Below are 27063 nucleotides of genomic sequence, written 5' to 3'. Positions count from 1 at the left end.
TGTCAGAGAGGTAGGCTGATAGGAAAAAACAATGAAAATACATAACATGAGGTGAGAGGAGGAGAAAAAAACTCCACTCAGACTGAGCTCCTAAGGGGAGAACAGTTTGAGAACAGAAAAAACACCCCAGCACAAAAAGCACATGTCTGTCAATACACCATAGACTGCATGAAATGATGGTGGTTTTTCCTTTAGTGCGAACAACTGCATGTGAATTTCACAGCCTCTCTAGCAGTCCGACACTGGTCTCTCAATCTCCCATTGGAGAGCCGTGAGCTTCTCCAGGATGTTATCAATCTTGCTCTCAAAGAGCAAATTCTGAGAACTCACAACCACTGTGAGCTTCTCCAAGATGTTATCCAATTTTCGCTCAGTCTTAGTCTGAGTGTTCACAGCAGCCTCAAGCTTCTCCAAGATCTTATCCGTGCTGCGTTCAATGAGCCCATTTTGAGAAGTCATGACTCGTCCCATCGCTTCAATCACAGCGGGCAGCCTTGTGGGGTTTTGAACAGCCAATTCCGCTTTCTTTAATCTTCGATAAGCCAGGGCCAAACCAGCTCCGATCAGCAAGAACCCTGTTATCATGGTTCCGAAAAGGTAGATGTCTTCAATGTCCTCGATCGACAGTCCCGCCAGGCACACGGCCTTCCAGTTATGCCACCCGTCCATCATGTATCCGGCAGGGAACGTCCCTCCAGGACACTCAGGCTCACCCGAGCCCAGGTTCCTCGTTGAGAAGAGGGTGTCAATTGCATTCAGGGACCAGTTGATCAAATCCATAATTCCTATTTTAGGTTTTAGAGAACAGACTGTGAGAGTGTTCCAGGGCAAGAGAAGAAAAGTAGACGAGACTAGACAAAGACACAAGAAGCCAAGCAGGGAAGATAAGGGTAAGGGAGAGGAGAAAAGTGCGACCGCCTTCCTCAAGAGCCAAAGAAGAATGTTTTTTGAGTTTTGCAGCTGGGATGGACAAGGCTAAGCATCAGGCTTTCAAATGAATTAAAAGTCTGTCTTGGTCTTTGGTTGATTAACAGGCTGGTGAAAATAGCCAAATTTCTAGAAATGAGAGCAGCTGGGTACTGTCTCTCCTAACAAGGTTTCCTCCAGAAAGTTTCTCAATTATCTAAAAAGCCCACGCCGTCTTTTGGACATCATTCAGACAGACAGCAATTTAAGGAGAACATAAAACTTTGGACATGGCAAACATCAAGGAACACGGGTTCGAGTCTGACCCGTGGCCTTTTGCCGCATGTCTTCCTCGCTCTCCCTCTGCTTTCCTGTCGTTTCTTCACTGTATTTGTCTGAAAATTAAAATAAATGCTAACATATTTTCTTATTTCTGCAGTTATACTAACTCAGTAATATTTATATACATCCATCCAACCTTTTTTCTTGTACTTATCCGGTTTATATGGAGGGCTGGGTGTTTTATTTCAAATGTTTTATTTTTTTTGTTGTGCTTGTCATGGATTAGTAAAGTTTCAAATGCATTAAAAATTCGAGAAATTTATTAGCCACCATAAACTTGAATAAACACAGAGCCAGTACCAAATTTTAAAACATTTTAATCACTGCAGTGAAATGGTGAAACCCTTATGTTATATCGGTTTCTGTTTTACAGAAAATTGTAAAAACAGCAGAATAACAAGATTTGAAATGTTTTTTGTTTTACTAGCCGATGCATCTAAAGAGTGAGTACTGATTGACCATCTCCTCCAAGCCCAAGCAGGTGTCCCGGTATTTGTCAGTCTGACACTCTTCTGCTGTAGGCCAGTACTCAACCCAGGTTCTCTCACCAATTACGTACTCGAATCTGAAAAGAACAATTGAAAGAAAAATAGTGTTTGTGTGACCAATCAGCAAAATACAGAATAAAACAACTGTGATAAATATACACAGTTCAAGAAAATTACATTTATTCACTGAAGGTATGATTAATGAATAGAACTCTGAGATTAGTTTAAATATACACCACACACAAGCACAGCCAGACAAACAATATACTTACGTATTCTTTTTGTCATCTCGGTGAATATCTTTATCTGAGCCCATGATAAGGTAGGTTTTTCCTTGTTCCAGACTTAAAGCTTCTCTGCACTGTTGATAACTGAGAAATATGCGCTGTTTATTCAGTGGACCAACATCAAGATTCCCTGTAATTAAGATATGACAGTTGAGAGCAGTGATTTATGAATGACTGAATGTGTTGCTCAAGTTATAGTTAAACACAGTGCTGCTGTGTCCATATACATTCCTAGTTGTATCATCATAATACAGTATTATATAGATAATACTAGTATTTTGGCAATATGCCTATGCTGAGTATTAAATGTTAAATGAGAAAATGGGTATCAGCAAGACAAGCCACACTGACTTACTGATAGCAAATGGTGTCAACCACTAAATGTACCTCTTAGTACAAAAGCAAGCAGCAGTTTTATAAAATGCTCGATTTGTCCTTCAAATTGCCTATTTTTTTGTGGCTATAATAGAAAATAACTGTCACTGCCATCTTAATGCCACAAAAACAAACTAATAATTTCTTTTAAAATAGACGTTTAAAGTACATAGGTACTTGCCTTCTTTGATGGGGTCCAGCACTTTGACTTTGTGACTGTCTGTGGATAACTCTTCTACAAACTCTTCAACCAGTACTTTGTAAGCTGTGGGCAGCCAAAGTATAGTTTTTAGCTTTTTGCTTTACTATATCCTATTAAATAAAACCAAATGTAACCCATTTATGTTTGTTTACCAAAGTCTACTTTGCTGGTCTCTGTACTTTCACAAATCTTAGCTTGGCGGTCATCATTGGGGATTTTTTCCTTCTTCTGCATACTGCAGTTCTCTGTAAGTACACAATAGGGACAGGGTAAAAATGCAAAGCTAATGTATTCATGTGTGTTGATAGGTGACTGCAGGTGTATGAAGGTCGAATATACTATTTAAATCTCATTTGCTAAAATAGGCGTCTTTTATAATTGTAGATTAGTGCATAGATCTAAAGTTACTAACAGCACAATAGCTAGTTATGAAGAACAAATGTACTTTCACAGGCCAGAATACTGCAGTGTGAAAGTATACCCAATGATTCAAAAGCTCGCAGAATCACCTTTAGCAGTAATAAGTAATTTCTTTTCTCTGAAATCAGTGTCTCGCATCATTTGAGGAGTTTTAGGTTTGTGGGGATTTGCCCCTGTATAAGTCTGTCATATTCCTGCCACAGCATTTCAAAGGGGTTAGGGTCTGGACATCGGTCCCAGCTATCCTGTTATAGATTTGCTGTGTGCTTGTGTTTTTGTTAAGAACCAGTTTTCACCATGCTTTAGCTGTTGGTCAGACAGCCTCCTATGCGACTCAGGAATACTTGGGGATACACAGGAGTACATGATTGATTTTTCATAACTGTATGCCAAAAAGGCACTGTGACACAGGATCAGCATATCCACAGCTTCAGGTGCCTTCCACCCACCCTCAGGTTTAACCAGTTCATTGTCAGGAAGAACTTGCACCCAAACAAAACTACATAAAAAACACGTTTGCTCAAAATTTGACTATTAAAATGAAACCTTTACTTTAATCACACTTCTAATGCTGTGTTCTGTACCATTTAAAGTTAATAGAAAAATGCATGAAAACATTTTAATTACTGTTGTAAAATAAGCTTTTTTAATCACATGTATATGATTGTGTTTACCTTCAGCACATGTGCATATGTTATCTCTACAGAGCTGCAGTAGTTTTCCAGCTTCCCTCTCTGGATGGTAGAATTTCACACAGTGTGTTTCTGCAATAAAAAAGAAGGTATTATTTTGTGACCGCTATGGTAGATATAACAATGTATATGGCAATGACAAATCACGCACACAAATGAACTTAAGTGACATGCCATTCTTAATCCATACGGTTTAATATGATGTCAGCACAACCTTTGCAGCTGTAACAGCTTCAACTCTTCTGGGATGCTTTCCACAAGGTTCAGGAGTGTGTTTATAGGAATTTTTGATCATTCTTCCCAAAGTGCATTTGTGAGGTCAGACGATGTTAGATGAAAAGGCCTAGTTTACAATCTCCATTTTAATTAATCCCAAACCTGTTCTATCAAATTGAGGTCAAGACTCTGTGCAGGCCAGTACATGCTGCCCGTGTGTCTGTTCCAAGAAAGACCTCACCATTGTAACGGGCTGGCATTGGTGTCTACCCATCCCCGCACATGTATGTACAGACAGAGTAAAGCAGTAGAGACCTGGCTTGTGTGGGCTTATGTTGCTAATGTCAAATAAAGGTCTGTTGTTTGATTTAACTGACTGGCTTTGAGTTATCTGGCTAACCTCCACACAGTATGCCCGCTGGACCTGCTAGCTGCTCCTTCCTCGCCAGACTGCTGTTACACCATGTCTTGATGGACCTTGCATTGTGCACTATAGTGCAAAACCGGTGTGTTGAAACATTCCCATCCCCAAACTGTTGCCACAAAGTTAGGAGTGCGAAATTGTCTTTTTTTTAACTGGAACTCCTGACAAACAACCAAACTTTAGACTTGGCACAATGTAGTCAGAAAAGTACAGCTGCTCGGCAGACATCAGTTTGCATGTCTAGGTGCTTATTGGAACACCTGAAGGTAACAAAGGTAAGATGTTTATAAAACTCACGATCATAGTATTCATAGACGGATACAGCTGCGGGTTGTAAGACGCCCACTGGCATTTCCTGTTTGATCCTAAAAGCAATTTCCTCTGTTCGTGTGTGAGAAACCTGGGAATTGAAATACAGACACACACAAAAGTGAAAAACATAAATAAACACCAGGGTAAAGGGGAAAAGGGGGGATAAGAAGAAAGATTGGTGTGATTTCCAACCTTGTCCAAGTAAATGATGAGTGAGCCTCTTTCTGACAGGACTTTGTTCATCTCATATTTTGATATGGTGCGGCCACGTCCTTTAGACAACTAGAGACACACAAAAAGGCCAATTTTTAAACATTAAGAGGTCTTATTTTTTTCTTTAACTGTAACCACATAACTTAATGTGGGTGTCTCTTCTTACCAAATCCAGGTCTTTTGTTTCAACAGCAAAACCAGTTAGTAAGCCAATATCCAAGATTGACATGCCTGCATCACGATCCCTGTTCTTATACCTGTAGAGAGAATGATAAGAATGATTCAAATGACAGCAGAGTTAAATGGAGGGGAACAAAAAAATCCTATTAAGCCAAAACTATTTCTAAAGTGTAGTTAATATTGTACTTACATGACCTCTATCCTAAGTTTGTATATCTTTTCATCTGCATTAGATTTTTCTGAAAGAATAAGGAAAAAGAAAAAATGAGCACAAACAAATAAAATGCCATAAACTGAAGCAAACTGATTTAATGAGATAAGTAAAATAAAAAGAGGAGATAAAGGACATCAAAGTACCTTCTACGAGATCCACTTTGAGGGTAAAATTCTGACAGTCACTCTCCCGTTCTTTGGGCTTAGCGTAATACAGTGACACCAACTGTTGCATCAGAAAAAGTGTGTTTTTATATTGTGTGATAAAAAAGTCTTTGTTATACTGTTCTTTTAAAGTTTAAAAAGCCTCGTCTAGGATTCTGAAATGATCAACTAACAGATAACTTACTGTCACTGTTGCTTCTCCTGTTCCCCTAGCAGTCACTGTGATGTCCTGGTTTATATCGTTAATCTGTTGGGATTAATATGTACAAACACACAAAGATGTGTTTGTACATATTATGAGAAAAAAAACAGAGATAAGCTCACTTCGCTCCCACCGACTGAATTTAAATTGCATTGAATGTCTGTTAGACAGGAAAAAAGGAAATAGACCAAAAAGCTTGCAGACTGGTGAGATGGATTGCCAAAAAGACAGAAACACTAGCAGTACTGAGATTTATTTACTGCTAGAGGACATGTTTTCAGACTGACAAATTGTGCTACATGGTGACTGTGTTTGTGTTGCTTCTTCTCACCTTAGACGTTCTTGTGGCATAGTGGTTGTTCTGATTGAAATTGTACTTTTCAGGTGCCGACCTTCCTGGCAACTTGATGTCCACATTCAGATCATACTGTGGTTCCTTAGCGTTGATCCAGTACTCTGCTACAGCTTGATAGACCATTATAGTAGCCTGGAGAGAAGAAAAGTGGAGGAGATAAAGAAAGGCAAAGGTTATAAGGTGGGATAATATGTATAAAATATCTGTTTGTTGACAGAAAGTTTTGTGTTACCTGAGTTGATCCATAGCCTCCGCCCACCTTCTGTTGTGTGTTGAACCATCTCACAACATGTCTGGCATCTTCAAAGTTCTTTATTAAAACAGCACAGGACAAGAGTAGAGTTTTAAAATAAATTATGGAAAAACATTTTTCAAAGGTACTTCAGACTTTTAGGCTTTATAATCTGCTTTTTGCTTTTTATTTGGGTGTAATTAAAATCCAGTCGAGAAACTTGCCTAATGGAAGAAAACAGCAATGTTTTTCATAGTACATAATGAAGCTGTACAAAGCAATGTCTTATTTGTTTTCATTTGTGTTTGCACACAATAATAACACAACATAAAACTAAATGGAGAAATTTACATTAAATAAATGGTAATTCGAGTACTCTGGAATGGTCCGATGGTATTTTAATACTGTAAAATAAATTTTCAATGACCACACGTCGTTAGTGGGGTTAGGTTAATTGGAAATACTAAATTGAACATAGGTGTGAATGTAGGATTGAATGTGAGTGCGACTGGTTGTCCCCTGTCTATGTATTAGCCCTGCAACAGACCTGCCCAGGGTGTACCCTGCCTCTCGCCCTAAGCTGGGATAGGCTCCAGCGACCCTGAAAAGGATAAGCGGAAGCAAATGGATGGATGATATAATTTAGACATGCTCACCTGAGTCTTGACAAGAGCAAGAAGAGCATAAGCTGTGGTTTCCAAAGTGTAAATGCCCCCTCTAGGTACAGGCCAGTGAGATAGCTCTGACAGACACAATCACACAAGTACATTTTTATTACTATAATATATCTTGAACACATCTACCTCAGTAGTAAATTTGTTATTATAGTAAAAATGTGAATACACATATCATCTCTGCGCCTGGTTGCACCTAAGTGAGTTTTTAAGAGAGAGAGTTTCCCCTGTAAAGAGAGTTCCTGTGGATCTGTAAATATTGCAACCCTGGACACACTAACTGACAATTCCTTTTGTTGTCATCTTTGTTTGCAACTTTACTGTAAATAAACTCACTGTCGCTATCACTGGACCTGTTCTGATGTGACCCAAGATGAACTCACATCTTGAGTCCATTTGCACCAACAATTAACGCCAAAAAATTATTGTATTTTAGCCTATGGTTATGTGACCTGTATTAGAGAAGGACAGGACAGCAATTTAAAAGCACTGAAAATACCAGACCATTGATTTAACTAAGAGTTAGAAAAAAAATCCTCATGAACATACTTTTATAGTACAGTTTTTACAACTGTTTTTTTTTGCAATTAACTGAAACAGTAACAATCATAGTTTACATTTACTGATCTTGTAAACATTTATATAGTCTCAACTGTGTGTGTGTGTGTGTGAGTGTGTGTGTGTGTGTGTGTGTGTGTGTGTGTGTGTGTGTGTGTGTGTGTGTGTGTGTCTGTCTGTCTGTCTGTCTGTACAAACCTGGCGAAACAAACTTGTATAGGGTCTCTTTGTTGAATTTGTTTTCATTAGCCAGTGCATATGATGTCATGGCCACAGCATAAGGGTTGGTAAGGCTGGGCAGGCGCCTCTCCAGGTAGGCCACTGCTTTGTCTATGCTGCCTGGGAGACTCTGGGCAGATGAAAAAAGGAAAAAGAAGGCAGATAATGAGTGACAGGAAAACAAAACATAAAGAAATATAACATTACTATACTATCTTGGAATGTGGAGCATTTGTTCTTCGTCCTTTTGTGAGCCTCTCAAGTCTCATTAATTGAGAAAGTTAAAATTAAGAGTTGGACCATTCAGTATAACATGAGCAATGCACCAGAATTAAGGCTTTTGTATATCCAAGTCATGAAGAGGTGTAGTCTGAATATTTTATGTTTTTATCAATCTATAATTTACAAGATCTTCATACAGACATGACCACAGAACATGTTGGTGAGATTAATTGAATTCTGTCTGTTTTTGCTGGTCTGTGGTTTAAATCTTCAATGCAAGTGCAATAGAAAGTATCACCGTTTGATCATTTTAGATACTTTGTAACAACAATGTTTGCAGGTGAAATACTCACATTGACAGTGTCGGAACATATTGAGCGTGACTCTTGCATTGCAATGAGGCAGAAAGCTGTCATGGAGGCGTCTGAATCTAAGCCGGCCACATCACCCTACAGATGAAGCACAAACATATTAGTATTATTTCTAACAGAACCGTTTTTAATATTTATAAAAGCTGATTGGCAGTTGTATAACTGGTTTCTCATTTAGTTATAAGTTATTTTGTATTTTAAGTATAGATGAAGAACTGGTGTTAATAAAATCAGTGCACTCACATTCATTGTTGACATCAATACAGGTGCAAATTCTTTGAAAACACCATCAGGTTGTTGTCCTCTGAGAATAAGGTACTTGACAGCATCACAGATCACATTATCTTGTATTGCAACCAGATGATGGGCCATTGCAAACACCTTGGCAACATAGGCAGTCAGCCTTATAGACAGGAAGAGGGGATACAATAGCTTAATATAATTAATTTGCCCTTACTATAAATTGGCTTTGCAAAATCAGAAATTAAAGCAGCATGTGCAAAATATTATGTATGAATTCATGGATGTTTGTGGGTGCCTCACCAGGTGCTAGCTGGGCGAGAAGGATATGCAGCAAACGATCCATCATTTTTACGGAAGGCCAACTCGTTTGTGTAACCTTGATGAAACAATTAAAGAAATAAAACAATCTTTTTACTTCACTGCTTTTCAACTTGCATCTGACTCTTATCAATTAGAAACAATTTTGAGGAGCTTTGTGTGCTTATTGTGTCACCAAAGAATTTATGTACATCTGTGAGAGCCTACCAGTTTTTATATGTTGGAGAGCTTCATTACGTTTCTCAAAGCCCACAGTTTCCCACTGGTTGGTTTTGTCCAAATACAAGGTTGCAATAAGAGGCAGGGTCATTGACATCATGTTCTGCTCTCCACAGCCCGAGGGTTGTCTGATTAGAGTACCCATTGAGTTGCCGCCAATGGCATTCTCCACCAGCTGAGATACTTGTTCTCTCCCTGCATGCATACACATACAAAAAAGGTTCACAACACCCATTAAGGTAGTCAGTCCCGAATGTCAACAATAACAATATATAATAGAAGCTTCAGGGTGATATTGCCACTGAATCACATAAACTGCATAAATATTAAATATTTCTCACCTGTCACAGAGATCTGTGTGCTAGTAGGTGTGTTTGGAACCAAATCTTTCCTTTTAATTCCACTGTTAAGAACTTCGTTCTGTACACCATCTAAACAAAGGAAAAAATGTTTTATTAAGGTGAAAATCAGGGTTTGACTGAATAATTAGAATCTAGCTTTTTAATAGATAAACTCACTTTCTCCTTTCTTAATAGGATCTAAAGTCACGATCTTTGGATGTTTAACCAGTACGCCCTCAGGCTGGAAAACAGACAAACATTGGAAGTCATTATTATTTTAGCAAAGAAAAGTGCAGTAGCTACAAAACAGGAAATAAATCCATAATTAAATTAAGTCCTCAACAGTTTGTCCTGCTAAGCCTAACTGCAACCTTTATGACTAAACTCAGTTTAACTTTGCAGGCTTGATGTGTGAAGTGAACCTCTCTCGATGTGTGAGAGAAGTAGCCACAGCAGGAAAAATGCGAATGATGTTAGTAGTCAACTTACTATTGCAGCTATAAAATGCATACTTTGTAGTTGCAATAGATACTGAAAGCGTGCTGCTGAGAATAATTAAGTGACTGTGGTGGTTTACAATGTTATCATATGTATTTTTCCTTTAAATTCATAAAATATAACATTATCAATATTAATATGAAGCCAAAACCCTTTACAAAATCACAATATATAAACCACAAATACTGACTTAGCTTGAACTGTCAGCTCTATTTAAATTTCAACTAAACTGTTATCCATTTTTAATTATGCATAATTACTAAATAACATTTACATGTGACTGTAAATGTAACATTTCTCCCAAATGAATACAGTGAACGTATTTCAATAATATATGTCAATATTGATGATAACCATGATTTTTAGAAGTAAAATATGGATAAAACTGACCTACATTATTATAAATAACTGTGTAGTTTTTCTTTTGGCTAGGTTTTGTCAGTTTGCTGTTCAGTACTGATTGGAGTACTGTACTGGTTCTTCATCTTCCTATAGTCACACTTTAACTAAAATCCTTTTTTTTTTACAAAATAGACACAAAATCAAGCAATGAACTAAAAATGCATTTGATGAGTATGATTATTGTTAATATTTTGATCATTTCTAAGATTATTAAGGGAAATTCTTTTGGAAGTGATAATCATGTAGTATTATAACAAAATTTCAGCACATATTGTTAGTCTATAAAATTATCAGTCTGATGTTTGGTCTGGGATTGAGCCAGACTCCAGTTATTGTTTCTGTCTGTTCCTTTTTGTGCCTAAACCTCAACAAACAATAACTTTCAAATTATTTTATTACTACCAATTTTAAATGGCCTTTTCACATTCAGATAAGAAAAAACATTTTTGTTTTATTTAGTAGGGAATCACCCTACAGATGAAGCACATAACGAACATATTTTTGGGCATCCAAATAGCAAACATTGGTTTTCTTACCACCACCCGCAACATCTTCATGATGCCATCATTGAGATATGAGTCCTTAACAGCTGCTTTAACCTCAATGCGCCGTTCTCCTTCCTTCATGGGAATAATGACAAAAGGTACAGATCGTGTGGTCTCGGGCCCAACAGTGACCTCCTGGCGATATCTACCACGTTTGGAAGCTGAACTGCACACATGCTCCTCCTCAGTTAAATCAATGCGTACCTTTATAAAAGAAAAAAAGCAATGACAAAGTTGGAGAAGAGATTGAAACGTGGTATTTCGAACTGGAAGAATACAAAGATCATGAATAAATACAGAGATTTTTAAGCATTCCTTTAACTTTCTGCAATTTCATTTCTCCTTATTTATATAAAACTAAGTTAATAAACTCAACATGAAAAAGGGATTGTACTCTTCAATTTTAGTTGATGATAAACCAAATATGATAAGCCAACCTTAACTAAGGAAATGTAATCATCCTGGCAAATGAAAATGAAAATGATTTTACGAACACAAAACGAAAATGCACATGATAAACTCACAAGATGACACTTTTGAACGTCACAGTGTTTCAGTCCAGTAATTACTGTGGTTCTGTACTTACAGTGATTCGATCAGGGCTGTAGTTGTGGAGGATTGCTTTAATTTCTATCTGCTCTCCACGGACAGCAGAATAAGGCAGCCTGAGATCAATGAAGAAATCCTTCTTGACAATGACCTCAAATGGATCACCCACACAGATTCCTTAAAGAAAATATGCAGAAAATAATGACATTTTAAAAAAAAAAAGTAAAGGGAAGGCCAAAAAAAGCCATATTTTAGTCACCGAGTCCTCACCGTGAGTTCTTGACAGACTGATGCCGGTGAACTGCCAGGTTGTGATTGAATCTTGCAAAGGAACACTTTTCACAAATGATGTGGTGTCACTGAAACAGAGAAAAATGTTTACAGTCTGAGAGATGTTAAGATGTAACTTCATTTGTATGTGTTTGTGATTTACAGTGACTCACCAAGGTGTGTTTCTAGGGCAAGGAGGCAATTTGATATCAGACCAGAGCCAACTTTCTGGGAAATTGGTGCGAGTAACAATTTCATTGCTGTCCATGAAACTGTTGTCTTCTCCTTCACCTGGATTTTGATTAAAAATGACATAATTTTGTGAATTTTATGACACATAGTATGAATGAGATAACCCCTTCCCATTTTGTTTCCATCTCTTACTGCGAGCCAGTTTGAGGTCTTCCTCCCTCTTCTCTGCTCGAAGAGTTTCCACTGCCTTGCAACAGCGCAGGAAAGCATCACGGCAGCCTTGACCATCAACAATGTACTCGCTGCGGACCTCACAGGTGTATGAAAGGGGGGTTTCCTTCATGCCATCCAGACAACACTCAGATTCTACTGGGTCTGTATAATTTTTTACTGAAAAGTAAAGAAGAAAGTATAAGAACTGTGATTTACTGTAAAGTTAAAAACATATTTTTAAATATGTCTTTTTGTAAACAGAAAATCTTGTAATGAAGTCAAAAGCGTAAAATTTTTTTTTTTCTTTTTGTCTGTTGACTAATACATAGCCTGTCAAAAGTAAAAACTGGGATATGTGTGAAATTATGAATTAATATGTGGTTATTCATGTGTATATATATATTTATATTTATATACTTACATAAACTGCTTCTGACATCCATTACAGCAGCGTTGCGTTTCTTTCTGTTCGCAGGCTGGCATTTAATTTCTGTAAAATGCAACACAGACAAAATATACCATATCAAACAAGCCTGAAACTGAATTTGGTTTTTGTGTTACTAAAATAGGAAGAATATAACACAACCTTTGTTGTTGGACTGTTCAAAAACATGACAGAAATAATCATCATTCTTCAAGGGTTTAGCAGTGAAGCCGAGAGAAAAGTATTAGACAATGGTAAAAGAGTGGGATGCTCTGTTGCTTTGTCACCTTGTCTATATGGGGTCTTTGCATCAGTGTTGGACTCAAACAATAGCCCAGCATCAAAGAAGACACCCATACTGTCCTTTCCTCCACCAGGTGTGCAGCCTGTGTCATACTTCTCTACTATGTCCCACACCTACAGGTTAAAGTACAAAAACATACAAGAATGTAAATTGAATAGTAAACTTACAATATGAGGACTCGAATATGGCTCACAAATCTAAAAAAAAAAAAAGGGCTAAAAAATAAAAAATGTCTTGTTGACATTGTATATTATTACGTTAAATTCACCGTCATATTTTTAGTTGTTTTTTTTTATTTTAGAGTCACAATAATCTGTCCTCCTCTCTACACACCCTCAGAGCAACAAATCAAACTGGGGACCTACGGGCCGTCTGGCGTATGTCCCAGCTAGGCATAGTTGTTCTGAGGCACAGGTTAACATGCTGTAACAACATAATAAGTTTCAGGTTTTTCGTATCCATCCATCCATTTTCTTCCGCCCAAGCCCAAGCAGAGAAGCCCAGACCTCCCTCTCCCCAGCCACCTCCTCCAGCTTATCCGGGGGAACACCAAGGTATTCGGCAGGCCAGACGAGAGATATCATCGCTCCAGCGTGTCCTGGCCCTGCCCCGGGGCCTCCTCCCGGTGGGACATGCCCGGAAAACCTCGCCCAGGAGGTGCCCAGGAGGCATCCTTGTCATCCTTCCGGTCACTACCCACAGCTCGAGACCATAGGTGAGGGTAGGGGCGTAGATCAACTGGTAAATGGGTAAGTAGTTTGTTCACCACAACAGACCGGTACAGCGGCCGCATCACTGCGATGGCAGCACCAATCCGTCTGTCAATCTCCGGCTCCCTTCTCCCATCAATCGTGAACAAGACCCCAAGATACTTAAACTCCTCCACTTGGGGCAGGGTCTCGTCAATGACCCGGAGTGGGCACTCCGCCGTTTTCCGGCCGAGGACCATGGCCTCAGATTAGGAGGTGCTGATTCTCATTCCCACCGCTTCACACTCGGCTGCGAGCCGTTCCAAGGCAAGCTGGAAGCCATCACCTGATGAAGCCCACCGGACAACATTATCTGAGAAAAGCAGATCCTGAGACCACCAAAGTGAAAGCCTTCCGCCACTTGGCTACACCTAGAAATTCTGTCCATAAAAATTATGAACAGAATCGGTGACAAAGGGCAGCCCTGGCGGAGCCCATCACCCACCAGGAACGAATCCAACTTATTGCCGGCTATGCGGACCAAGCTCTTGCAATGGTCGTATAAGGACTGAATGGCCCGTAGCAATGGGCCAGACACCCCATACTCCTGGAGCAACTCCCACAGGACCCCTCGAGGGACACGGTCGAATGCCTTCTCTAAGTCCACAAAACACATGTAGAGTGGTTGGGCAAACTCCCATGCGCCCTCGAGTATCCTCGAGAGGATAAAGAGCTGATCCAGTGTTCCACGACCAGGACGAAAACCGCATTGTTCCTCCTGTATCTGAGGTTCGACTAACAGACGGACTCTCCGTTCCAGCACGGACTCAATGTCCCCAGTCTCCCTCGGAATGCTGTTGAAGCTCTGCCAGAGGTGTGCGTTGAAGATCTCGTGGACCGGGGCCTCTGCTAGACGTTCCCAGGACATGCTCACTGTACGTTTGGGTGCGCTGGGTCTGTCCAGCGTCCTCCCTCGCCACCTGATCCAACTCACCAGCAGGTGGTGATCAGTTGACAGCTCAGCCCCTCTCTTTACCCGAGTGTCCAGAACATATGGTCGCAGGTCTGGTGATACGATTACAAAATCGATCATCGACCTGTGACCTAGAGTGTCCTGGTGCCACGTGCACTTATGGACACTCTTATGTTTGAACATGGTGTTTGTTATGGCCAAACTGTGGTTTGCACAGAAGTCCAATAACAAAACACCACTCGGGTTCAGATCTGGGAGGCCGTTTCACCCAATCACGCCCTTCCAGGTCTCACTGTTGTTGCCCACGTGAGCATTAAAGTCTCCCAGTAGGACAACAGAGTCTCCAGGTGGAGCATCCTCCAGTGCCCCACTCAGGGACTCCAAGAAGGTTGGGTACTCTGAACTGCCGTTCGGCGCACAACCACGGACGACCGTCAGGACCCGTTCCCTGACCCGAAGGCGAAGGGAACAAACCCTCTCGTCCACTGGGAGAAACCCCAACATACCAGCAGCAAGCCGAGGGGATACCAAGATACCCACCCCAGCCGGACGCCCCTCACCCGGGGCAACTCTAGACTGAGACAGAGTCCAGCCCCTCTCCAGGAGAATGGTTCCAGATCCCAGGCCATGTGTTGCGGTGACCCCGACTATATCTAGCTGGCACCTCTCAACCTCACGCACTAACTCAGCCTCCTTCCCCACCAGAGAGGTGACATTTTTGGTATGTATGCAATACGTAAATTAATATGAAATCCAATATGTGCAATTTGTTTACTGTAGCTAAACAATTTACAAAATATAAAAAGCAAAAAATAATTGAGAAATGACCTTTTTCTGTGTCAGGCGGTGCTTGTTGTTTAGGACGTAGACACCTTTGTCAACTGCAACCAGTCCCACTGTGGCCTCTGGATTTCCTGTGACTTTCAGACCAAACATCTTGCGAGGCTCATAGGCTGGAGCAGGTCGTGAGGATTCCAGTTTCAGCTAAGTGAGGGTGACATGCAAATTTGTATATGTTAAAAAAATAAGTACTACTGTAGAAATGAGTAACATTTGTGCATTTTGGCTGTAAAGATTCACTCTTTCACAGCTCTTGAGTCTCTTACAGTGCCCATGCAGGTGTCTTTTACATCCACCCAAACAGAGTCTGATACCACTTCATTTGAACTTGTATGATAGTAGGCTATGATGCGGAACGATGGCAGCATTTCTTTGGTGATTGGTTGTATCAGGGAAATCAGTACTTGGCCTCTTGTCTTATAACGGCCATATTTCACTAGCTGACCTCTGCCCTGGATCTGGGGAAATGAAAGATTTGCATATTAATACCTAACACCTTAAGCGCACATGTATGTACTATGACCAGTTGTTGCATCACAGAAAAAATAGCTATATATACAAAAACAAATAAATACGTCTCTCACCAGATATGTGATATCATGATTTTGATTTGGCTGCTGGTTGAGATTGAGGTTGATTTTTAGATTGTCTGATATTTTCAGCTCAGCTGCGTCCACACCTGCCAATATGTTTCAATAAATGTTATAGTTTGAACACATCTTTTAGTGCATGTTTCACACAGTATACTTCAACTTTTACCTACAGTAACAATCTTTATTCTTTTACTTTATGCAATGCTTCTTCAGGATTTTTCTCACCTATGTGGATAAAAGTCCTGGTCTTGGTCTGGTACGGTCTTGCTGTCATCTCTGCTCTTGCTTGTTTATCAGGTGTAAGAATGATGTCATCGGTCATTGCCTGTAATTAAAGACACACACACATAAGCCATACTAAGCATAAGACAAACATTCATCTGCTTTTATTTGCAAGTATACAAGAATCAGTCAGGACCTGTAATTAAAGCCCAGCATACATAACCAATGAGCAACAAGTTAAATTAAGTGATAAGTAATTGATAATCTTTATTGCTTGAGGGCAGCATTTGTGTGAGCAAGCGTTAAAGTGAGCCAGAACAATCCAAAATAGCATTCTGGCAGCCACTGTGCTGCCCTATTATTATTATTAAAAGTTATTTTTAATGCTGTCATTCTTGTTTTTATTCTAAGTAGTTGCAGTAGTAGTGGAAGTAGTGTTGTTTTTGTTGCTGAGGGTTCTTTTTAAAGCTTTTTCAGAACTTAAAACTTACAGTTATTCTCAGCTCAGCTGCATTTCCTTCTGTATTGATGGTGAGCCGAGCCATGCCGTTAGCTGCAGTGAATCCCCTGACTGCCCCAGGATTAATCACTACTGGAACGTTTTCTGCTGGTGTTTCATCAGGATTTAAAACTTCAACCTAACATCAGACAAGAGAAACTGAATCATGACCAGTGATGGGCAGTAACGCGCTACTTGTAACAAACAGCATTGTTACAGTAACGTGTTACTTGTAACGCATTACTGTAATCTGATTACTTTTTTCAAGTAACGAGTAAAGTAAGGGATTACTATTGCAAAAACGGTAATCTAATTACAGTTACTTTCCCGTAGGAATGCTGCTGCTTTACAGGTGAAAATAGAGCAACAGGACCGCTAGTCTTTGATTTTATTTATTTTCTGCTGTGTTTTACTTGCATCTATTTGAAAGACTGAGTGTAAACACAAAAAACTATTTTTTTTAATGTGCTGGAATGTGCAGAAAATAGGTTTAAATGTTAAACAAATTTCTTCCAGTCAGAGAATGTTGCATATACTTTAATTTTTGCTTGATGCATAAAGTTAAAAGATTAAAACTAATAAAACAAGTTTTAAAAAGAGACTTTTCCATTTGATTACATTTTGTATGATGGATTATGCAGAAAAAGTAGAATTGGGCTGAAAGATCTATTGCTTTATCACCTGTTCAGGTTGTAAATCGTGTTTTTAAAAAGTAACTAAGTAACTAAGTAATTAATTACTTTTGAAAATAAGTAATCAGTAATTAGTTACTGATTACTTTTTTCAAGTAACTTGACCAACACTGATCATGACACTTTGTAAAGCAATTATAATTTCTTCAAATGCCACAACTGACATATCAAATTTATGACTTTACCGTGTAACATTATGTCAGACTATGTAAATGTAAATTAGTGCTTTACCACAACATCGAAGGACATTCCTGGCTTGAAATATTTTGGAGTTCTTTTAAAGTGGATCGTATAGGGTGATGTAACAATCTGGATACCTCTCAGCTCGGCCTCCACCATTTCACTACCTGTGACAGGGTACAAGAAAATAATTATACATACTCACCAAAATCTGTCAGGATTCATAAAAAATAAAACAAAAAACAGTAATTTCTTTCTTACCACTTTCTGTCAGCACACTGACAGATACAAATATGGCGCCCCCTACAAGGCTGTTGATGTCCCTCTCAACTTTTGTTATGTCTTCCCTCCTCAGTGTCACCTCTCCTTCACCATTTTCAATCTAATTCAGCAACATGAAAATGTTTATGTAAAAATATGTTCCGCAGTTATAGCACAATAATACAGTTTCTGAATAGTAGGAGGTATTTAAACTCTTATGTCAGCATTGCTTTATATGGACATGCTAAATCTTAAGTATAAATATGGGCTCACCGGCACTCTCTGAAGAGAGTCTGGAAAACTCTGCTTACTTTGGTCCTTTTTGATGACCCCAAACACCACATAGGCTGTTCCATCCACCTCCTGACCAAACAGATACCTTAAACCATGAAATAAAGATGTGCTTGTGAACAACCAGTTCGAACCCAGGTCAAAATGTAACAACAAACGATCACATATATACTACTTAAATCCACAAAACAATTACATACGTAGCTTTGATTCTGACGGTGAAATCTCTGCTGTTCACGTGGAAGAACTGTGTTAATGGTATCAGTTTCACCTCAAAACTGGGAAGAACTGCAAGATTAAAATATCTTCTTTGTCAAGTTCAAATTGCTATTTGTATTGCACATTTAAAAACAGTAAAGAAATGTTGTGCAGGTACTGTACAGATAATGGGATGCTCACCATACTCTTTGACCTCAAATTCTGCAGAATAGATTTGCTGTGGGTTGCTCTGGAATTTTGCCACCACTTTCCACAGTCCAGTACTACACACACACACACACACACATATATTAATCAATCAAATAGTCCAAGCATTTGTAAAACTCAAGGCAGCACATTAATCAGACTGCAGACTATATTCTACACACAGGATCTAATTAGACTACAATTGCTGAATTATGGAAGTGTATAAGTTATGCAAGATTGATTATATAATAAAAAATAATCAATGTAGCACATACTACCCTTCACAATATTCACAAATAATAATAATAATAATAATGATGTGGCCAGCTGAGTATTCTTAACAGCAAAGCACCCATGCAAAAGTTAAACTTGCTGTTCTACAAAAATTAGATAGGGGGAGATCTTTATTGGACATTTCAGCTATACTACACTGTGCTTCAGAGGGTCAATAACTACATGCCTAAACTCAGTCGTGGTATTAAATTCTTTCCATCAACAATAACTGTCAGTGAATTTATACTGCAGCATCAACAAGAACAGTTAAGCGAACAGATAAGAGTCACATAAACTTAAACAAAAAACAATAAGCATCTTAAACAGCAACACATATTCCAAAGGCATGATGGGAGATAACTAGCCACTCCCCACATGCCACAATAATGATAATAATAATCACAGTAATAATAATAATACTCACCTAACAATTTCACCAAGCTGGAAATCTCCAGAATGAATACCTGATTTTAAAGCGACTATATCAAGTGGTAAAACAATGCCTTCAGGTGTCTGGAAAAAAAAATCAACCACTATTAACAGTGCACCTTGCTAGTGGTAGTTTTGGACAGTGTATTAGTTTCCAAACTAATATGTAAATGACAATATAAAAAAATTCAAGACAAAGTTGATGTAGTTTGGTTGTTTTGTTTCTTTGCAAATAAAATATTTGTTTCCCTTGCATAATGTCAATTTCACTTCTGAGCCCATGAAGAATAAAACACAATACCACAAACTCAATGGCAATGGAAGCATCAGTTTGGGCTGCTTCATCACTCTCTACAGGCTCCATCTGGGGTGTCAGTGCAAACATCCTGAAATGAACTGAAGGGAAGAGAAGATGTTATTTTTGCTGCTCGGGCAGTGATGTATACATGTTGGGAGGAATAGTTAATCAAGAAATTCAGTTTAGTAATTTCATTTAAGGTCATTCATTTAAAATATGTCTTAGTCAAACTGAGGGAAATATGTGATTTTTTTCCTTTCAAATCTTCACTGAAAATACTTATAAAATGTTCTAACCTTTTTCAAAGGGACTGCATGGACTACACAAAACAGCTTTCTAATTTGTGTAAGGTGATGCCATAGCCACATAATTACTGTAACAAACTGTTTTTTGTCTCAAACTCAAAACTAAATTATTGGAGCAGCACCATGTTTCCTTAAGTTTATTGAATGGCCCTGAAAAAAATATTGAATCTGTATTAAATAAAATAAAGATAGAACTATGGAAGCATGGAACACACGACACGGGAGCTCTAGTTTTCCATTCCAGCTTTATTCACCTCCATACATCAACTGAGCACATCGCACCCAAACACAACAAAAACCCCTCCTCTAAGCTTGGGTGTGAGTGGAGCCCTCTAGTGGGTCACCACAGAACTACCCTTGTGTGTGCTGTATTTCTTAGTCATGAGGTAGCGGTAGACTCACCTTTGCTGTTTGGTGTATAAAGGGTCTTGTCTGTCTGAATGAAGATGTAACCAGACTGGAAGGAAACCATGACGACTTTCTCCAGGAGGCGGTCGGGGAACTGAGCCTGTAGGTACACGTACTGCTTCGCGTTGGGATCTTTATTGAAGTCTCCTGCAGGGATCTGAAACCAGTATGAAAAGTCTATAAACACTCGATGGCATATTCAATGATAATTGAATATTTAATGAAATAGAAGTAACAATAATATTATCATACAGTAAACAAATAATTCAACTTACCGTTACTTTCCCAAGCTGCTGAAAGTTATTTGCATTGTTGAGGGTCACAGATGTTGTTGCCAGCCTTTTAGTTTTGGTTGGATGGTTCATCACATTGATTTCAACCCTAACGTCTCCTCCATTGCAGTCTTGACACTCCACAAAGATGTTTTCTGCAGTTCCCACCCGCAACAAGTTTGGGGCAGACATCACTTGCCTGCAGAGTGGTGGTAACATAGAAAGATGTTAATGATACTAATATCTGTATAGATAAACACATGCTGTTACTGACTAAAGAATAAATTATTTATTTATTATGTTATATGTTCATTTTAGACACCATGAAAAACACATTAATAATTGCTGAAATAATTATTTTTAATTATTTAAAACCAATAAGTTTTCCATTTTTATTCACGTATTTATTATATAAAGGTTTTATGACTGAAGACTATAACAAAAAAGTATTTACCAGCTGTTTTCCTATGGGACCCTTAAAATTGTTTTAAAAATAGCTCATATTTTTAAATGCTTTATATGTAAATGTTGCATTGCAGCCTGATGTCTGTTAATGTCAGCCTGATGTCTAACAATGTTGTTGCGTCTGTCTTTCTTATCCTCCCTAGCTGGTGTCTGATGTTCTTTTCTGTGCCTCTTTGCTGACTTTCTGAACGCCCAATTAGGATAACTGCATGTTTTGAGTGCTTCCTTTACACTGGTCACTGTGAGCGACCATCTTTGAACAGAGGCGGTGGTTTACGACACCAACTGCCTGCCATCTATAATCCAGTTTTGAATTCCCTCCCAGACGCCTTAACGCCCACTCACATCCTGGGCCATCTGACCTCAGGAAATCGCATGATAGGGTGGGGCCAGGTTTCACAATGAGCTCACCCGAAACCCTGGCTGATTGTGACCCACACCCGTTTTCACACCTTGGCTCATGTGATTAGGTAGAGGAACATCAGGGGGTCTTTTTGTCCCTCTTTGGGGGGATACTCCCACTGGCTTTAAATCTGGGACTCTCCGCCATTTGACCTTAGAACTGAAGAAGCTTCTCAGATGAGAGGCGAAACGTCTTCAAGCAACTTAAAGAAGTCCAGGTGCTTTTCTTTCCAAGCTCCTTAGACTACGATGACCTGGATGACTGAGAACCTTCACAGACATAATTTAATTTAATTTAATTTAATTTAATTTAATTTAATTTAATTTAATTTAATTTAATTTAATCTTCTGCACATATCCAAGATTATGGAATTGGGAATGACAAAATAGGCTTGTTTTGCATGAATTAACCCTTTCACTCATAGTGGTCACTACAGTGGACAGCTATTCAAAGGCTGTTTTCTTGTATTTCTGTCAGTGTTGATGGTATACTTCCATATAAACCAGTACATTGGATACTGATGTGTCAGTCCATACCGTGTCACCCACTGGTTGTTTAAAGTTACTATAGCTGTATGGTGTGTTTCATTGTAATTATTGTTATTTAACTTTGTCATGCATGAATTATGATAGCCTTAATCAGGATTTTTTCTTAATTATTTTTATTCATCTTTAGGCATGAAAAGATGAATAAAAATAATTAAGAAAAAGTCCTGATTGAGGTTGTCATAATTCATGCATGAAGTGATTAATCATAATATTGGATTGCACCCAAAACACTTTACAATGCCACTATTTATTCACACACTGGTAGAAGCAAGCTACAATTGTAGACACAGCTGCCCTGAGGGTGCCATATCGCTCCATCGGCCCCTCTGGCCAACAGGAACACAACGACCAGGACAGAGAAAGCAGGGGGATCGAACCGGTACAGATGAGCTTCCCAATCCCCTGAACCACGGTCGCCCCTTAATTCAACCTTATTGGGAATGTGTAAAAGTACAGCAGGTCTACTTACAATGGAGCTCCATCAGCCACAGAAGTGAGAGAAACAAAGGCCAGAGAGGCCAGCAGCAGCAGAGTCCTCCTCATTATCCCGATCCTTTTCTGCTGCTATAGTAAACCGTGGCCGTGCGGCATCCTTCTTTTATTCACTAACCTCCCTCCTTCTGCACTCCCACAAAATGACTATTCATCCTCTTTCCAATCACATGTACACATAATTTTCCAGCAGCAGGTTGGGAAACAGTTTAGACCTGATTATCTCTTCTCTAAAGAAACAAGTAAACACTGGAAAATCAATAAAGATTTACATGTTTAAATTATGTCTTACCATGCAGTTTAGTAATTAGTTCACAGGATCCAATAAATATTCTTTTCTTTTCTTTTTTCTAAAATCTCATATTATTGCTCATATTATTGTTCTGCCTCTTTTGAACCTTTTGAAGCTTCATGGATTTATTTATTTTTTTACAGTAACAATCTGACATATTTAATATAGTGGATATGATATCCTCTATTTTAGGATTTCAGTGACAGGGAAAGAAAAGAAAGCAAAATATATCCTGCCTTTACCCTCAGAACAAATGTAATTCTCTGTGCCACATTAACCATTAAAAGAAGGGCAGAGCATCGTTAATGATCCTCCACAGTGCTTATCATTTAAAGGCGGTGGCATTTATATAATGGTCAGTTGATGCTGTGGGGTTCAAAGTATGCTAAAAACAAACAAAAAAGGAAAGAAATAACTTACTACCAATATATATCCAAAAGCAGCCTGGATTTAGCAGGGGTTTTTTGGTTTTCATTCTCTTAAATTCATGTGTAAATTCTCACCATAAGCACATTTTTCCATATTTTTTATTTTTTGCATTTCTATTCATCCATCCATTCTTTTTCCCTTATCCAGTTATATGTGTCCTCCAGTCTGAAGTATGCTGTTTACACTAATATTGTGATATGCAATTGAGCATAATGAAATAGAGCACATTTTACATACAAACATGTTGGACCCCTTACAGTTTGCCTGAAGGGCAAAGAGGGGAGTGAAGCATACTCCTGCTGCTCTATTAAATCTGTTATGTCTTGCACACAGACTCCTACCTAATTTTAATGTGTTTTTTTTAGCAAAGTGTGTTGGCTCACTGCATTTTTTTTAAACAGAAACAAAAGAGTCTTGGCTAAGGAAACTAAGGGCTGTGTGTGGTCACCACTTTTGTTTGATTTATGGTCTAACAGCAGCCGGATCAATCAGATATCAGTATTTGGCCCTAATAACTGTATCATTGTGAGTCTTCTGTAGTAGGTGGGGCAACATAGTATTTTTATCCATGCGAGGTTTGTTAATTGACATGTCTTTCCTCACAGTAAATATGTCGAAAACCAAAGCTATTGATTTTTAAAGGAGACCACGTCCCACTGTCCCTACATAACATCGAATAAAGGGTTAGTCAGTGCCTGCAGTAGAGCATTATGGTTTGGGGGTCAATTTTTGGAGGACTTGATGAGAAGTTCAGCTTTTATTCAACAGATGTTATGTGTGAAAAGGCAAATCAAATGTTGTTGTTTTAAAGGAAGTTGCACAGCTTTTATGTAGGAATTGTAAAAAAAAAATAAAATAAATAAAAATAAATTATTATTTCTTTACTAAGTCAGTGCCTTAATCTTTTCTATGTTGTTGAAGATTAACACATTGATTAATATTAAAATATGACCAAACTGAAGAAAGCAAAGTTTTGCTATAAGATTCTCCTTTATCATAACTTTTTTTTTCCAGCTCTTTAAACACAGCTAACAGTAGGGTGAACTGTCGTAAGAAGGCGTGAAACTGGATTTTCGTTTTACTTTTTCATAAGATTTAATTCAGGCTATTTATCTGGCATAACGTGTCTTTGTTATGCACACCAGGACTTCTGGTAATCGGAGTTTCGTTTGTTCAGTAATAACGAAAGTAGGCCACAGGGTAGACTGTGCACAGACAAACAGCAGCTTTGTAAACTCACACAAGGACTTTTCTATTTAATTATTAAACCTAACCCTCTATACATCAACTGAGTGATTATTTGTATTTGTCAAAGCAAATAAACCAAATATTACCTACTTTTGGTTGTAAGCTTAGTGACTTGTGCTAAAACAAAACAAAGCAAAAAATATAGGATAGGAATGTATAGGAGATAGGAAAATATAGGGGCAAGGCAAGGCAAGTTTATTTATATAGCACAATTCAACAACAATGTGATTCAAAGTGATTTACAGAGACATTAAAAAACCAAAACAATAAAAAGCATGACTTAAAATTGATTAAAAAAACAGTAGATAAAATCAGAACAGTAGATAAAATCAGTAGTTAAAATATAAGTTTTGAAATTTAGGAGTTTGTTCCAGATATATTGAGCGTAAAAGCTGAATGCAGCCTCTCCGTGTCTGATTCTGACTCCGGGAACTGATAAAAAACCGGATCCAGATGACCTGAGGGATCTGGAAGGTTCATACTGGGTCAGGAGGTCACTGATGTATTTTGGTCCTAAACCATTCAGAGCTTTATAGACCAGCATCAGAACTTTAAAGTCTATCCTCTGACGGACAGGCAGCCAGTGTAAAGACCTCAGAGCTGGACTGATGTGGTCCACTTTTTTGGTCTTAGTGAGGACTCGAGCAGCAGAGTTCTGAATGAGCTGTAGATGTCTGACTGATTTTTTAGGTAGACCTGTAAAGATGCTGTTACAGTAGTCAAGCCTACTAAAGAGGAATGCATGGACTAGTTTTTCCAGGTCCTGTTGAGGTCTTGGGGAAAAAAGCAAAAAAAAGGGGGACTGTGTTTCTGATTGGTGCAGAGAGGACATGTGACCAGGCTCATTTGAATACGACAGGTGAGTGGGGCAGAATACTTTCAGTATGCTTCGAACACGTCGACATCTGTCTCTCAGACTATGAGCATTCTCGGTTTCCGGGAGCGTGTTACTTTGAACAGGGTGCCACTACAACGTTGATCGTCTCACCTGGATACCCATTAACCGGCAGGTAAATACCAAATTTCATCCTTGGCCTACGAACGCAGCTGTAACCCCAACGGTCTGAGCTTCCTCGTGAGGCTGCACGCGCTCCTTCATTCCTTTGGCTGTAAGCGGTTTCACCTGTCACAGTTCAGAGCAACAGCGGGCTCACCTGAGCCGGAAGGACACCGGTTAAACAGGTGTTTCGGGATCTGTGACATCCCGCCCTGGGCAGAGACATACGTCAGCCCGTGGCAATGTTAAACTTTGGTGGGTGTGTCAGTGTCTCTTGGTCTAAGTGGTTTATGGGGAGCAGACTTTTTACACTTTAGAGACTGAGGTTTAAGATTAGGAGTTGTTCGGCATCTCCTGTCTATATATATGGACATTTATGGTGAGTTCGGGACATTTTCTTAACTACCTTTTCAGTGTGAAACGCTTCCACGGATGTTTTTAGAATAGTTTTTTGTAGCCTAGTGTCCCAGTCTGGTATGATTAAGGATTTTCTATGAGGGCCATAGATCCAATTACAGCTAAGTCCATACACTGGATTTGCTCATTGATGCTTTAAAAGTGGGAGTGAGAACTAGGTTAGGCTCAATTTGACCTATTTTTATATTCCGAATAATAGGTTTATTATCACGTAACAAAACAAAAGAAGGTAAACATTCCTCACATTTGAGAACCTGGAAACAATGAAAGCGCAATAAAAAAAATTCATTTGTTGTTAATATTGGCCGCTACTAACACAGTATTGTTAGTAGAATAGCACTCTAAGTTAATAAGCTGGTTGCACAGTATTCTGGGAAGAAAAAGCAAATGTAAATTGCTTCCCTTTCTGCTAACTTTCAGTGGCTGAGGTCCTTGTTTGCATAGTGGTAATAATACACCCCCAAGGAATGTAGTGGAAGTCAGTACAATGGCATTCCTGTAACATGAAGTTTGTGGGTTTTTTGGCTTGTAAACCACACATTTTGGTGTGTGTCTGTATGTCATAATTATACCTCAAGTTTGTCAAGTAGTTTTGTATTAGACTAAATGGTTAAACAACAATGCTTTAGTGTATGTTTTTTTCTCCTCACCAATGGTTGTAGTATGATTAGTTTATTAGTATTTCAAAATCATGCGATTCTTGCCATGAAAATATAATCGCAAACATGAGCTCATCCAACACTTTGTGATAAGCTCTTTCTTTTGGTATTCCAAGCGGTTATGGAATGAAAGAGGAAGATTTCCTTGAAAGGTATGTGCCTGTCATGTCACACAGGTTTTCTGGCTGCAGTGTTTTAAATTGAAGTACATTTGAGACTAAGTATCTCTCTCTTTCCTCCCACAATCTAAAGACATGCAGTTAGGTTCACTGATGATTTTACATTGCCCGTAAGTGTGAATGTGAGTGTGGATGATTTTGTCTTCTTGTGTTAGCCCTGCGGCAGATTAGTGACCTGTCCAGGGTGTACTCTGCCTCTCACCCTATGGTAGCTGGGATAGGCTCCAGCACTCCAGCTACCTTGAATTGGATTCAGGCATTCAGCAGGTTGGATGGATGTGCTGCAGCTTGGGATTTTTTTGTAAACAGTTTAAACCCTTCTTACAATTTGTTTTTCAGGCAAATAATGACTTGTGATCACAAACTCGTAAATACAAAGTGTTAAACATGACAGTCTCTTCTATTTTACATATATGTTTTAAATGTATCTGATCTGCCACAACAGTAAAAGTCCTGATGTGTAAAGTGGATAACAATAATGTCTTTGCAGTGTGGGGCACAGCTGGGAAGGCCTTGGG

General features: G+C 38.8%; 1 protein-coding gene across 1 annotated transcript; it reads right to left on the bottom strand.

Moving 5' to 3' along the window:
• Positions 1-1548: 1548 nt before the first annotated feature.
• On the bottom strand, positions 1549-22415 carry LOC146385130 (complement C3-like). The gene is made up of 43 exons (XM_084930710.1): positions 22302-22415; positions 20420-20615; positions 20139-20301; positions 19435-19529; positions 19129-19217; positions 18426-18508; positions 18227-18314; positions 18009-18114; positions 17736-17856; positions 17526-17641; positions 16595-16741; positions 16107-16206; positions 15873-15967; positions 15555-15746; positions 15277-15432; positions 12770-12899; positions 12480-12548; positions 12038-12235; positions 11827-11944; positions 11654-11742; positions 11421-11560; positions 10826-11038; positions 9567-9630; positions 9390-9479; positions 9037-9243; positions 8812-8887; positions 8512-8671; positions 8251-8346; positions 7655-7805; positions 6881-6966; positions 6225-6302; positions 5969-6124; positions 5620-5682; positions 5415-5496; positions 5248-5296; positions 5044-5134; positions 4857-4946; positions 4650-4752; positions 3695-3784; positions 2753-2845; positions 2580-2663; positions 2009-2153; positions 1549-1813 (listed from the first exon to the last, which is right to left on the bottom strand). The coding sequence occupies exons 1-43, from the start codon at positions 22373-22375 to the stop codon at positions 1672-1674; spliced, it is 4974 nt and encodes a 1657-aa protein (XP_084786836.1). The 5' UTR covers positions 22376-22415; the 3' UTR covers positions 1549-1671.
• Between the last annotated feature and the right edge of the window lie 4648 nt (positions 22416-27063).

The sequence above is a fragment of the Perissodus microlepis genome, chromosome 6, assembly GCF_051167445.1.
Source record: "Perissodus microlepis isolate ML-2025 ecotype Zambia chromosome 6, ASM5116744v1, whole genome shotgun sequence".
Classification (NCBI taxonomy): domain Eukaryota; kingdom Metazoa; phylum Chordata; class Actinopteri; order Cichliformes; family Cichlidae; genus Perissodus; species Perissodus microlepis.
Note: the sequence above shows the minus strand (reverse complement) of the source record. Positions and strands in the feature narration are given on the sequence as shown.